General features: G+C 42.8%; 2 protein-coding genes and 1 long non-coding RNA gene across 3 annotated transcripts in view; 1 reads left to right on the top strand and 2 right to left on the bottom strand.

Moving 5' to 3' along the window:
- Window positions 1–965, bottom strand: part of SLC25A12 (solute carrier family 25 member 12) — a 59,007-nt gene extending 58,042 nt beyond the window's left edge. The window contains exon 1 of the mRNA XM_081314543.1: window positions 707–965. Within this exon, the coding sequence (XP_081170669.1) occupies window positions 707–718 (12 nt within the window). The 5' untranslated portion in view covers window positions 719–965. The remainder of the gene's footprint in view (window positions 1–706) is intronic.
- A 2,555-nt stretch (window positions 966–3,520) lies between these two features.
- LOC308661111 lies at window positions 3,521–13,747 on the bottom strand. Its single transcript, XR_014024891.1, has 3 exons — window positions 13,621–13,747; window positions 12,203–12,339; window positions 3,521–5,923 (listed from the first exon to the last, which is right to left on the bottom strand). It is a non-coding gene; the product is annotated as an uncharacterized lncRNA (long non-coding RNA).
- Window positions 13,748–13,888: 141 nt separating this feature from the next.
- HAT1 (histone acetyltransferase 1) overlaps window positions 13,889–14,214 on the top strand; it is a 34,745-nt gene continuing 34,419 nt past the window's right edge. The window contains exon 1 of the mRNA XM_081319808.1: window positions 13,889–14,033. Coding sequence (XP_081175934.1) covers window positions 14,027–14,033 — 7 coding nt within the window. The 5' untranslated portion in view covers window positions 13,889–14,026. The remainder of the gene's footprint in view (window positions 14,034–14,214) is intronic.

A 14,214-nucleotide genomic window follows, 5' to 3' on the forward strand; every position in this document is an offset into this window, starting at 1 on the left:
ATATATATATATATATATATATATATATATATATATATATATATATATATATATATATATATATATATATATATATATATATATATATATATACACACATATATATATACATATATATACACATATACATACATACATACATATATATATATATATATATATATATATATATATATCCTCCATTGATTTGTCTAATCCTCTTTTAAAGTCATCGAAGTTGACTTTAATATATTTTATATATATATACAGACACGCTAGCTAGACTTCAACTCCCAGCCTCAGGGGACGAGCCTAGTTTGACCAAAATTCCCAGAAGACACCGGTTGAGGAAGGCTGCCGTTATAGCCGCCCCTTCCTCGGCTCCACCGGCTGGAGTTTTCTTCCAGAGGCGCCCCCCCTCCTCCTCCTCCTCCTCCCTCTTTAGGGTCATTTTTTTTTAACGTCCGGTTTTCCATAGAATCCGCCGTCGTCCCTCTAAAATCATGCCCGTTCCCGCTGCCCCTCGCGGTGCCCCCCCCGGGGGGGGGAAGGCTCGAAGCCTAGTCAGGGGGCTGGCAGGACGGAGCCTCCTGTCGTCTCCCCACCCACCCACCCCGCTCCCCGAAAGGCGCAGAGTGGCCCCGAACAAGATTTGCCCGTCCGTTCTGGAAGAAGCCAGCCGGCTTCTTAAGGAACAAGCAGAGAAGGAGAAGGGAAGGGGAGTCACCTTGACCGCCATGCTGCGCTCGGGAAAGCGGATGGAGGAGGAGGAGGAGGAGGAGCCTCTCGGCGGCGCTGTCAAGCAGCGGGTCGCGCCGCCGTCGCCGCCCGCCTACCCCAGCCGACCCTCTGGGAAGGAGGCGCCTCGGCTAAGTTTGGGCTCCCAGCTTGTCCCGGGGTGACCCCGGCCGTGGCCGGAACCGGCTTGGTTCTAGAACGCCGGCGTCCTGGACGCTCCGCGTTCTAACCAGCCGGCCTTGACTTGTGGCCGGCGGGCAGCCAAAAGCCTCACGTCCTCCCGGCGCTTCGTTTTGCTCCGCGTTCCCCAAAACGCAGAAGCCCGCCGAGGCTAGCGAGTCGCTTAGCCACCCCTAGGGCCACCTGGGCGCGGAGAGTGCGCCGTTAAGTCCCGTTGCGCCCGAGTGACTCTTTGCTCCTCTGGCGTTCTTCTGCTTCCCCCGAACTTCGTGGCTTGATCGGCAAATCGGCTACGCTTGAAGTCGTGTGGCTTTCCTCGAAGGGGACGCGCTGGTAAAACCCCACGACCGCGGATGAAAAATACGGTTGCCCGGGTTATTTTATCATCGGGGCTCTTGCCTTTTAAAATGCTCGTTGTAGGAAAAACAAGCTAGTGAAATGATTGTACCAGGTTTAAACGGGTCGCATTCAAGGGCAGAACTACTACACACAGAAGGTTAAAGACCGGTTCAGAAAAGCTAAAGTGGGAGGATGCTCCTTCTCCGGTCCATCAAATTAAAATTGACCTCTGTTGAAAAATGTATCGTTTTAAAAAACGATGGGATGGGGTTGGGTTTTATAAATCGGTCTTAACTTTTAATCTGTACTAATTTATTATGGGCATTGCTGTTTAATTACTTTTAATAATTTTTAATTTTTGTATCTTGTTTTTTATTATGTATTGCCCTGTTCACCGCCCTGAGTCCTTCGGGAGAAGGGCGGTATACAAATTAATTAATTAATTAATTAAATAAATAAATAATATGGTAAATATTAACTATAACTTCTACAAGCAAAAGCTCTTTGGAGGTCCTCTGTAACTTTTAAAAGTGCAGAGGGCCCAGAGAGAAAAAAATAATAAGAAACATTGAGCTAGAGCATCAACCAGGGGCTTATCCCCTATCTGAGATCTAGCAAATCTTTGCAGAGGCTTAGATAGTTCATATTAAGACCAGTAATTAAAATATTCCATTTCCATTGCTCAGTTGCTTGGGAGGGATTCCAAATCACAAGTCATAGATGCTTTTCCCACCTGCATCTAACAATGGTACAAATATTCCCTGCTTCCAACATCTTTACTCTCTCATGTTCCAGTGATGACGCCAACAATGATGATAGGGTTGGAAGGGGCCTTGGTGGTCATCTAGTCCAACTCCCTGCTCAGGCAGGAAACCCTATACCATTTCAGACAAATGGCTGTCCAGTCTCTTCTTAAAAACTCCCAGTGTTGGAGCATTCACCACTTCTGGAGGCAGGTTGTTCCACTGGTTAATTGTTCTAACTGTGAGGAAGTTTCTTCTTAGTTCTAGGTTGCTTCTCTCCTTGACTAGTTTCCATCCGTTGTTTCTTGTCCTGCTTTCAGGTGCTTTGGAGAATAGCTTGACTCCCTCTTCTTTGTGGCAGCCCCTGAGATATTGGAACACTGCTAACATGTCACCCCTCACCCTTCTCTTCATGTATATATGTATGTTTATAAAATGTATTGGCCACCCATCTTAGCTCAGGGTATCTCTGGACGGCTTACCCTGATAAAAAAAAATGCTGTAAAAAGATAAAAGCATAAATGAAATACTACACACAGCCAAATACAGCAGCCCAATTGAAAGATGGGGAGGGTGAGAGCAGGATGTGGGGCAGGTGGGATCTGTTGTTAATCGACTGTGATTCTCCCTGATTGGAGTCCCAAGCCAACTCACAGAGCCAGATTTTTGAAAGCGTTGCCTTCATTTTGTCATCAACTTGTGTATACTGTAAGACAGCCTTAAGTTGTTCTTAGCTGTGTCAGTGATTTCCCCTTGGGCCAGCACTAACCCGTATCGCTTTTGGGGAGTGTCAACTCTGACACCTTTTACCATTCATGCTTTCAGTAAGCCAGTCACATGACCCACAAGGCACAAGGTCCACCATTGTCTGTTGGCTACCTCAGACTGATGCAGCACACCTCTTCCCCTCTCATCCTCAGGTGCTTTCTTCCAATGCTGTTCCATTTTTCTCCTCCGTACGCAAAGAACTGCAGAGGTGCTAAGTTCTGAATGAGTTGTGCCCTCTTGAAAACAAGTGACCGTGGTTTCGCGAAAGCCTCAACTTCTGCAAACATGCTGAGCAGCTGTTTGGTGGGCTTCCCATGCACCCAGCATCCTGGTGAATCTGCTGGATAGTTCAACTGACTTGCTGATGGGCGCAGTTTTGAAAGAACTGCACTTTCATGCTGTTGAAAGGCATGGCGAGGCTGTGAATTAGAATCTAGCTAGCCTGCTTTACCACCCAAGGCTTCTCATCAGATTTGCAAGCCCTCTGGAGAACTGTTCAGTGGGCTTGTTGGGGCTCTCACACATCAAAAGTAATAATTTGATAGTCATTACCAAAATAAGGAAAAGATAGGAGCAGCAAGCATCTCTCGCCCAAAAAAGAATAATTTCCAGCATGGAACAAGTGGGAGAAAGACACACAGGAAACTTGAACATTGTTACACAGCAATGCCTATTTTTTTTTAATAATTTCCGCAGCTTCATGGGTTTGCTACAGTAAATCTGTCTGAGCCTTTGTGTCCTGAGAAATATATTGTTACCACATTTTGCTTTGTTAATTGAGCCAAGTACAGTAATCCAGCAACCTTTTTACTCTCTCTTCACAGGATGCAAACTTGCGAGTTTTCTTGATGCAGACCATAGCAACTGACTCCATTGTCATGAAATTGACTGCTTCAACACTGAAACTAGGGTTCTTTATTTATTTTTAGCCACCTACTCGCTCACAACAACTTTAAGCGGATTACAAGCAGTAAAAACACAAAATTAAAAAAAATAAAAATAAACAATAACACCACGCCCCACCCTCAGCAACAACACATAATTAAATAAGCCATTTGATGGGCTTTGTTGCACTCTGGGTTCCCCAGGCCCGCTACAAAACTAGGCCTTCAGGGCCTTCTGAAAGACTGTCAAAGTGGGGGGCAGTCTAATTTCTGTGGGGATGAGGTGCCAAAGGGAGGGAGCCCCATGGAGAAGGCCCTTCTTCTGGGTCCCACTAGATGTACCTCCTTAGGGGATGGGACCCTCAACATTTCATGCCTCCCCACCCTAGTGGGTCAGGTGGATGTGACCAGCCAGAGAGGGTCCCTCAGATGCAAGAGCAACCCTCAGATCTGGGTTGTAAAAGTCTAAAAAGTAATATATGGAAGCAAGATCATACATATAATCATTATATGGGTTTTTGAGCAACCCTTAGGTTGTTGCCCCAAATGACCATATGATGCAAATAATGAACCAACCAGCACACAAAATAGGACAGATTCACCAATTCCCAGGTTTTGCACAACTTCCTGTAGCTATGTTGCTTTGATCCTAGGATTCCTTGCCAGACGTAAGTTATGATGCTCCAAAGGGTATCTATAAGTCCTTTAATATTCCCAAGAATATCAGTTTTCTGAATTTTATTACTGTACTTGTAAACTTTAATGAAAAAGATTTCAGCCATGGATTCATTGCAAACTACTGTAGCTGACTGGTTGTGAAATAGGAAGTGGGGCTTCAGATAGCAAGCACCTTTAGTGTTGGTCAAGATGGGTTGGTGAGGATCAGTCAGCAAACAGGTTCTGGTAACTTGAGTCACACAAATACGACAAAACTACAAAATATTGGGAAAGTTCTGGTGGAGAAGCACTTGTTTGTGGCCCACAAATGAGAATCACTAAGCTAAAACTATCAGATCTGGATGGTAAAAGTCTGAAAGACTAATATATGGGAGGAAAGATCATACAGGACATTCCAAAGTAGTTAGTCTAGTCATTATATGGGTTTTTGTGCCCAAACCTCGTTGCCTTAATTTAATTTAATCTTAGAGAAAGTCTCATTTTTATATAAATTTCTTAGGATCTCTGGTTACAAATGCCCTGGTTTCTAAAATAGCATACATCTGTCAAGTGCTCATATCTCCTTCGTTATGGAAGCTCATTAATTCTGCTAGAATCATTGGAGAGTAAGTAGGTGATGAATGGAAAGTTCTGAACTGTACAAAAAATAAGATCAACCATAGTTTGCGGCTTTCAGATCTTCAATCCTAAGGATTGGATTGGGAGAAGACTTTTACAATTTTAAAGCAACTTTATATAATTTTAAATAAATACATATTTTCAATCAACACTGTTATATGGAGAAAGCATATGAAGCAAGATATCAATAATTTGAGAATATTTAGTATTTTTGAAAGTGAGATTTGATATGTTACCAAATCAAAATCTACAAGGCAGATTGAAAACTATTCTATATTTTTAAAAAAATCTGTACCCCTGTGAAGCAGGAGCAATTAAAAAATGGTATCTGTGTACTTTTGTATTGTAATTTGTATATAGTTTTAAATACTATGTACCAGTTCAGATACCAATTATTTGTACTTATTTTGTTCTTTATCTTTCATCAGATAAAGATGAGCACAACCTGATGAAAGTTGGTGTTATATTCCATAATGTCATAGAGAACTATGACTAAAGCTGTTATAGTGCACATTAGTAAATTATACATTTATTTTTAAAAATAAGTGTTTATTAATGAGTGGTGAGGAGCTGTTTTTAGTTTGTTAAGATGGCTAGCTTTTGATTGTAATAATAGTTGACTTGAATGATACATATCCATGGGTATAACAGCAATTATTTTCAGAACTTAATAGGCAGAATAATGGTGCAGAGAACACTATGAGCCCTTGTGGTGCAGTATTTCAGCTAACTCTGTCCACTGCCAGGAGTTCAATCCCGATTGGCTCAAGATTGACTCAGCATTCCATCCTTCTGAGGTTAGTAAAATGAGTCATATTGTTGGGGGCAATATGCTGATGTTGTAAACCACTCAGAGAGTGGTATAAAGCACTAAGTGTTATTGCTAATGCTATACAGTGTTGTTTGGGATGAGGTCTCAAACCATTGAGGGATGAAATTGCTCTCTGAGGAAGAACTACAGATGTTTGCTTCAATCCACCAAATTTCATCATGGATCTGAGAAGAAAAAAAAACCTGTTTTGAAGTCTGGAGAGATTCTGACGATTATCATTCATCCTTTTCTAACCTGTGGCATTTAATCCATGTCCAGTCAATAAACAGTCCTCTTTTATAGCCATTAAATCATGGAAGTTGTATAAAAGAAATCATGTATTCCATATAAGGATGATCAGGCTAACCTATTTCTTTTTTTGTGATTACTGTAATTATTAGACTGTAATTATTAGACTGAATACACTCTAACAATTAAGAATTTCTGTGGTTCATAAAAGCACATCATCCCTTTATTTTGCATATCCCTTTACTTGCCTAAAAAGGGATGCAGTGGCTTAGTGGGTTAGGACGCTGAGCTTGTCAATCAGAAGGTCGGCAGTCTGGCGGGTCGAATCCCAAGTGCCGCGTAACAGAGTGAGCGCCTGTTACTCATCCCAGCTTCTGCCAACCTAGCAGTTCGAAAGCACGTAAAAATGCAAGTAGAAAAATAGGGACCACTGCGGTGGGAAGGTAACAGCGTTCCGTGACCCTTTGGCGTCTAGTCATGCCAGCCACATGACCATGGAGACGTCTTCGGACAAGCGCTGGCTCTTCGGCTTTGAAACGGAGATGAGCACTGGCCCCTAGAGTCGGAATCAACTAGCACACATGTGTGGGGGAACCTTTACCTTTACCTTACTTGCCTAAGACACTAGATTAAGCCTCAAGTCCTGACCCTCTATAGCAGGGGTGTCAAACTCAATTTCATTGAGGGCCGCATCAGCATTGCGGTTGCCCTCAGGGGGCCAGGTGTGGCCTACTGGGTGGGCATGGTCAGCTCTACATCATTCGTGTCAACGGTGCCTATGGGGGCCTGGGCAGGAGGGGGACAGATCTGAGGGTCTCTGGCAGAAGGGGGTGGAACCAGGGTAAGTGCCAAGGCATGGTGCACTGGAAGAGCCTCACTGTTCCTTTCAGGCCATGTGGGGGGAGGGCTGGATGGTGGCGTGGAGGTCAAACACCTAGCCTGGCCCTCAAGCACCCACGGCACTAAGCCCAGCCCCACTTCCCCAAGGGGGTGCCCAGCTGCACTTACCTCCTCCTCAAGGCTGCTGCTGCTGCTGTGCTTGCTCTCCTTAGCCAGGTTGCTCATGATGGGTATGATGGCAAAGTCAGAGGGAGGCCCACTCCCTCTCCACGTGAGGAGACCTGGCTTTGTATCCAAAGCTTCCTTAGCAATAGGATGGTAGACCCCCCCAAGATAGGCCAGGAGGGCAGGACTAAGGCAGGACTTCCCTCAGACCCTCCCTCTCCTTCCTTCCTTCCTTCCTTCCTTCCTTCCTTCCTTCCTTCCTTCCTTCCTTCCTTCCTTCCTTCCTTCCTTCCTTCCTTCCTTCCTTCCTTCCTTCCTTCCTTCCTTCCTTAGAGTGGTGGGAAAATATTTGAGATGAGGGAGGGGGAAAAACAGGCAAGAAACACAGCTGGGGAAGTGTCATCCTTCGTGAAGAATGAAGAAATGCACCATCGCCTGGAAGTGGCCAGCACAAGGCCCTCGCCTACTTCACATATCCGTCTTGGTGGACTCTGGGGGAAGGGATGCCATGAGCAGCATGAGTCAATGTTACCTGCGCAACGCTGCCCAGCCCCTAGCCTGCCTGAAGTAGCCAGGGCCATGTGCTGGCCACTTCCAGGTGATGGTGCATTTCTTCATTCCTCACAAAGGGTGATACCTCTCCAGTGTGCACCCAGGGGGCAGGGCCAATGCGGCAGGGGCCGGTCCCTCGCTGTTTCCAGATGGCCTTGTGGAGCTAAGACTGAATACGTTTCAGCATAGATGGCCACCATGAAATTGTACATTGGCTCCTGGCTGGCCTGGGCTGGGGTCAAGGCAGCGGGCGCCGTTCCCTTACTGTTTCCAGGATGGCTTTGTGGGCCACATGAAACCACTTTGTGGGCCGCATTTGGCCCCCGGGCCTTGTGTTTGACATGTCTGCTCTATAGCAATTCAACCAGCAGATTTTGGCTATTGCAATATGGTTAGTTTTGAATATATTGGGAGGAATAGTATAAAGATAGCATGTGTATCATTTTTAAAAATACTGAACTTAAACATATTCTGAATTCTACTCTATGTATATTTAAAACCTCAAGTCAAAATTGTAGTCACGTTTAAATAAACATTTATACAGTAATGAAATTTAAATACAGAATTAGCATAATGTTATACCTTCAACTGCATTTCCCAATTTACTTCCCATTATTGTTTACTTGTATCTTTTCCATTAAAGAGCTATGCATTCCATATTCATAAATATGTTATTGAAATATTCACATCATTATATCTCCATTCATTATTTCTTCTTGAATCCTGTTACTTGTGATTGGCATATTATCCTAAAACATCAGATGTCTTTATTTCACTGGATTGGAAATTCAATACGAAGATGAAGTTTAAGTCATTTCAACTGTTTAACATGCACTTTAAACACTAATTTATCAAAATGATCCCATCCCTGTGATACATTTGTTCAAGAGCCAAAATAACTGAATTGGAGCAAGTATAGTAACTGGAGAATCTGACTGGTTTCCTTAAGTATGTTGCCATTGTATATCAAGTGATGTGAAGAACTGGAGATGTCTGACCTTTAAGTTATAGTCCTCGACTTACAACAATTAATGAATTTATTTGTTTAAAGTTACAAGCAATAAAAAAGTGACTTATGACTGTTTTTCACACTTACAGCTATTGTAGCATTCCCATAGTCATGTGCTCAACTGACTATGGGGATGCTACATATGGCTTATGACAGTGTCCTGGGCTCATACGATCCCCTTTCGAGACCTTCTGACAAGCAAAGTCAACAAGGAAGCCAGAGTCACTTAACAATCGTGTTACTGACTTAATCACTGCAGTGGTTCACTTAACAGTTGTGGCAAGGAAGGTCATAAAATGGGGCAAAACTCACTTAACATCTGTCTTGCCTAGCAAGTGAAATATTGGGCTCAGTTGTGTTAAGTCAAGGACCACCTGTATAAAAGCCTTGTGCTGAGACGACGTATCTTTACACTACAGAACAGCTTGTAATGAGTCGAGAGTTTTCATAGCTCAATTAAGCTATATATATATAAACAGGAATGATTGTGTTTGTGTGACATTATTAGGCTAGCCGCTAAGCTAACAAACTGGATCACGGGGGTTGTGTCAATGGCTGATTCTACCACTTATCATGGTAAGGTGAGGGGACAGATTAAAACTGCACATGCCTGTTTTATACCCTCTGAACACCCTGCTGTTTTACAACCTTAACATAACTTTTTATTCATCCTCTACCAGCCAGTCACCACTATTAAAGTCAGAAGTAATCCAACACCAAGTAAACCAGGCACCATGGCTTGGCCCTTTCCATATTCTGTCCTTTTGTGTGAGAGAGAAAGGAGATTTATTTATTCTCAAAAACAAAGAGTTTTTTTTTGGGGGGGGAATAGACTACAGAGAAAATGGGGTACAGAACCTTTGTTTTATAGGGGGACGATCCTTGGTTTGGGCTTGGGGGGGGCATGCTTTGTGTTCGTGCCGGTTCTACTGTGTGACTCTGTCAAAGAGTAATTGTCCTTCCTGTGCAGATTGAGCTACTCCTGCTCAGGGTTTTTGATCCTGAGGTGCATGTTAGGGTGTTGCCCTGAGGATGTGTGAAGTCCAGAAAGGAAGATCGCCCTCAGATATGTAGATTCCTTGTGTGGAATTCTATTAAACCGATCTACTGGAATTACTTGAGCCACATCCCATACTCCATTTTATTTATTACACTTATATACCATTCATCTCACCCAGAGGTAACTATAGGTGGCTTTCAACAAGATAATACATTAAATACTAACATAATAAATATTAACATGAAAACTGACTTAAAATTAACAAAGATGGCAAGGAAGAGAGCAAGATGCAAATGGGAGGGAATCTTACCTCAGTCAATTAACCTCCTTCAGAATGACATGCCCCCATTGGAGCCGAAGCTCAAGATGAGGTTTGGGTGGTTTGTTCCTTTCTACTAGAATTCCTTGCTACTGGCTATTGCAAATAGTCTGCTCTCCAATTATATCTACCAACCCTTGCATATCCCTTCCTTCACCAAGAGTAAGTCCAAAGGAGTTTGTCTAAGGCCATTTTTTACTTCTCGCTTTCTACCACTCTTTTTTACCAGAAAGCTGTTGGTAGTTCTGGCTGTTTCAGTGGCTGCCTGATTTTGTGGCTGTTCCTGCATAGGATCAGCAATTGGTTCTTGTTTGCCGCTGTTCTCTTTTTGTCTCAGCTTTTTGGATACCAAATCAAGTTAAAATCTTCTCCCAACCTCTCCCCACAAGTAATTCCTAGAGCTGGTCCATGAAGTTTTAACTAGTCCCAGCTTTAGTGGCATTCAGCTGTTTAGCACTGCTTCAGCCTAAACCAGAGGTAGGCAACCTCGGCTCTTTTATGACTCATGGACCTCAACTCCTAGAATTCCTGCGTCAGCTATACTAACTCAGGAATTCTGGGAGTTGAAGTTCATGAGTCATAAAAGAGCCGAGGTTGCCTAGCCCTGGCCTAAACGATCCATTGTGTGTCTTAGCTGCTGCCTCAAATGCTCAGCTGTAGAATTTCCTATAGGAATGAGATTTGTCCATCGCTGAACTCTACAACACAAACCTATACATATCTTCCTGTGGATCTGTAACTCCCTGGAATTTTCTTTTTCAAACCATTCTTCAAATCTTCATACACCAATACTATACCCACCATTTCAGCTCTTCCCTGACTACAAGAGAGTCAGCCTTTAAAAACCTTCACATATGCTGGCCTGTGTGCAACCCGAGACCACGTGCTTTCTACCGCACTGCACAGGTATTTCCAGTTGGAAATGTTGACATAAACTTAGTCCTTATGAAACGCCTGTGGCCATGATTGTGCAACTACAGTATTTTTCCACTTCTCATCCTGTATTAACCTCAACTATTGACACTTTGGGGGCAGGGAAGCAGTTTTTTTTTTACTTTTATAAACAAGTGGACTTGCAACAACAAAATCCACTATATGGGGTTGAGGATATGATTTTCAGGAGAACATTCTTATTTCCTTCTTTTCTTGGGGCAGGGGGAACTGCATTAAAATGGCTCTCTATATATTCCTCCTTCCCACAGGAAAGAAGTTATATTGTCTTTTGACAGTAAAACTATTGGTCATTTTGGATTTTTTTCAAACAAAGCACTTTTTGCTCCAACATTTTTGGTAGCCTTTCATCAGAGATTTTAGAGACGTAAAATCTTATTTCTCTTCTTGTCACATTTGCTAATATCCTAAGTATTTAACAATGGACCCAATTCGATTTCTCTGAACTTATGGTAACACAACAATATCTCAAAAAACACCTAGACCTTGTCAAGGCTGCTTACAAATGTACGGCGGATTATCACTTTCAAAAAAGGGCTGTTTTTGTTCTCTCCACTAATCCTTCCAGAAAATTTATTGTTCTCTTTCTCACAACAGCCTAAGAGAATCATGAGGGAAATGGATCACTTTCCATTCAGGAAGCTGCGAAAATTGCTACACATTACTTCAAAAACAAAACAAAAAATCCTATTTATGTTAAAGAAAATATATTTGCATTCCTTAAAGCCGAGTGTGATCGAAGAATCTGTTAAGGGCTAAACCGCTCAGGATTGCTTGAACCATGAGACAGGTGGCAAATAAAACTGATAAATAAATAAATAAAAAATAAAAAGTTATATTCTGATGCCAGTCTCAGCAAGGAAACCCGGATGACTAGATAGCAATGGAGAGTTTGCAACTCTTCAATTCTAATTGAATTCTAATTCCTGCTCTGAATTCTTACTCTGTTCTGGGTAGCAATTTCATGGCTGGCTGATATTTGCTTAAAACAGGGGTTCCCAACCAGTGGTGCTCGCACCCCCTGGGGGTGCGAGACGATATTCCAGGGGGTGCGAAAATTTGGATTTTCAAAATTATAGTGTATATGCATAATTCGTTGCCGTTATTTCCAACTTTTGTAAGGGGTGTGAGAATATATCAAAAGCGTTTTAGGGGTACGGGGTATAGAAAAGGTTGGGAGCCGCTGGCTTAAAAGGATCCTTGAAATTAGCTTTCAACTGTTACAACATTAGCACCTTTGCCCAAATCAGGATTAGCCTTAATCAAAGGTTATCTACTTTGCATCTTCCTCAGTCTTATACAGTCATTAGGCTTATCACAAATCTTATCCAAATCTGATCTCTTGAGAAAGTCTTATCTCAGGGACTTATATAGCTTACCTTAAGGAAAGCAGTAAATTTGACTCTTCCTCCTCATTTGTCCACAAAAATATTTCTGTCCACCATTGAATTTCATACAGCAACTGATTATGTTCATTCATTTTGGCTGTCTTGTGCTCCTATTCCCACCAAATGTACTGGGGGTTACAAATAACGGTTATCTTTGCAGATTTCTATACCCACAGCATAATCACAATAAGGATTTCATATCATTCAATTACAGTGGGGAGGGGACTTTTTAGACATGAGATTTTAACCTAATTGAAGGCAAAAAAGGAACAAGGGCTGTAAATTTGCTGAGATTCTTGTATGTATTTCTCTGGCAACAAAGCAAACTTTTGATATCATGAGGACTGTAGGAGTAAGAGTGGTAACTGCTCTGGTAGCAGCTGCAAAATAAGCTTGTGCTCCCACAGTTGGCGATTCACCTCTTATGGAGTTAGCTGGTTTTATATTCTTTTTTGAGTTAATTGATTCATGGTCTGAGCTACGGTAGTTGGTTCACTTTGGCAGCTTTCTAATAGTGATGCTTACAACTTAATCAACAGTTAATAATAGTTCCCAGGAAGCTAGTAGCCATTATTCACATTCTAAAGTCATATTTCAGTAGTAGAGAAAGATAAGGACTATCAAAATGACAGGGTCATTAAGAAGACTTTGGCACAATTTCACAGACATTTGACTCAGCATGATTTGGATAGGCTCTAGGCTTATATTCAGTTTAAAGCTCTCCAACATTTGGCATTGTTAGATAAGAATCTTTATTACATTGTAAACAGGAGTCACTAAAACAACTGGTTGTTTTCTATGAACATGAAAGTTTAATTCCGGCATTTGTTTCTCCTGCCCTTGCATAGTTTATCAGACTATTCATCCTATGCTTCTTAAGACTCAAAGCTGGGTGACTATGGATTGTTGACATAATTAACATCTTCTCTCTGAGGAATTCTGGATGTTGACACCTGCAGCTGGGTATCTGCAGCCAGCATCCGGTGAAACATATATTTTATTCTTCACACATGCAGGAGCCACTAAAATATGAGTTAACTGTTCCAAAAACTGCACTTAATGGCATAGGAAAGCACAGCTGGGCATTATCAAGAGCAATACCGAGAGCAACAACCTCTCACCAGTTGATGACTCATTATAGGTAGCCCTCAACTTATGACCACCATTGAGCCCAACATTTCTGTTGCTAAGTGAGACATTTGTTAAATGAGTTTTGCCCCATTTTATGATCTTTCTTGCCAAAATTGTTTAAGTGAATCACTGCAGTTGATAAATTAGTAACACTGTGGTTGTGAATTTGGCTTTCCCAATGACTTTGTACATACATACATACATACATACACCCACAGATATAGAATTATATAGAATTACTTCTTTTTGCAATTTGTGTTACAGAATTTTTAGCTCACCCAAACTTTACGGTATAATGTAGCAAGCTTTAACTACAGGGAGGGAAAAAGCAGAATGAGAAGTACGAAAAATGAAAAGCTCTCACGCAGGAAACTTCCTCGGAAAAAAGGCCGGTTGAAAGACCAAGGTGGGCGGAGCTCTTCCGAGACACACCCACCCCAAGTCTTAAGGGAAGGTCAGCGATAACGGGGGGGGGGGAAGCGGTATTTCCAAACTGCGCGTGCGTGTGGAAAAAAAAACAACCCTGCGGACGTCGCTCCCGTCTCTTCAGCGCAGAACGAGCGGAAGGGCAATTCCTTCTCCCGAGCACGTCATTTCCGGCGTGTGGGCGCGCGGCTTGATTCGCTCGGTTTAGCTAGGTCTGTTGGCTTCGCTGGCGCCGAGGCCGCCGCCGCCGTTTGGGAAATGGCGGGTAAGGAAGGGACCCTCCGGGCACCTAAACGGGGGCGGATTGGAGACCTGGGTCTCTGGTGTCCGCTCTGCGCACTCTCGGCGAGGCGGGGTTTCTTAGCCAGAGTCTGGCAGGTGATGAGCGGGAAGCCCACCCTGTCTCCGACTCTTACCTGCCGTCCCGGGAAGCTCTAATATATCCC

Source organism: Vipera berus, assembly GCF_964194415.1.
Source record: "Vipera berus genome assembly, chromosome: 1".
In the NCBI taxonomy this organism is placed as follows: Eukaryota; Metazoa; Chordata; class Lepidosauria; order Squamata; family Viperidae; genus Vipera; species Vipera berus.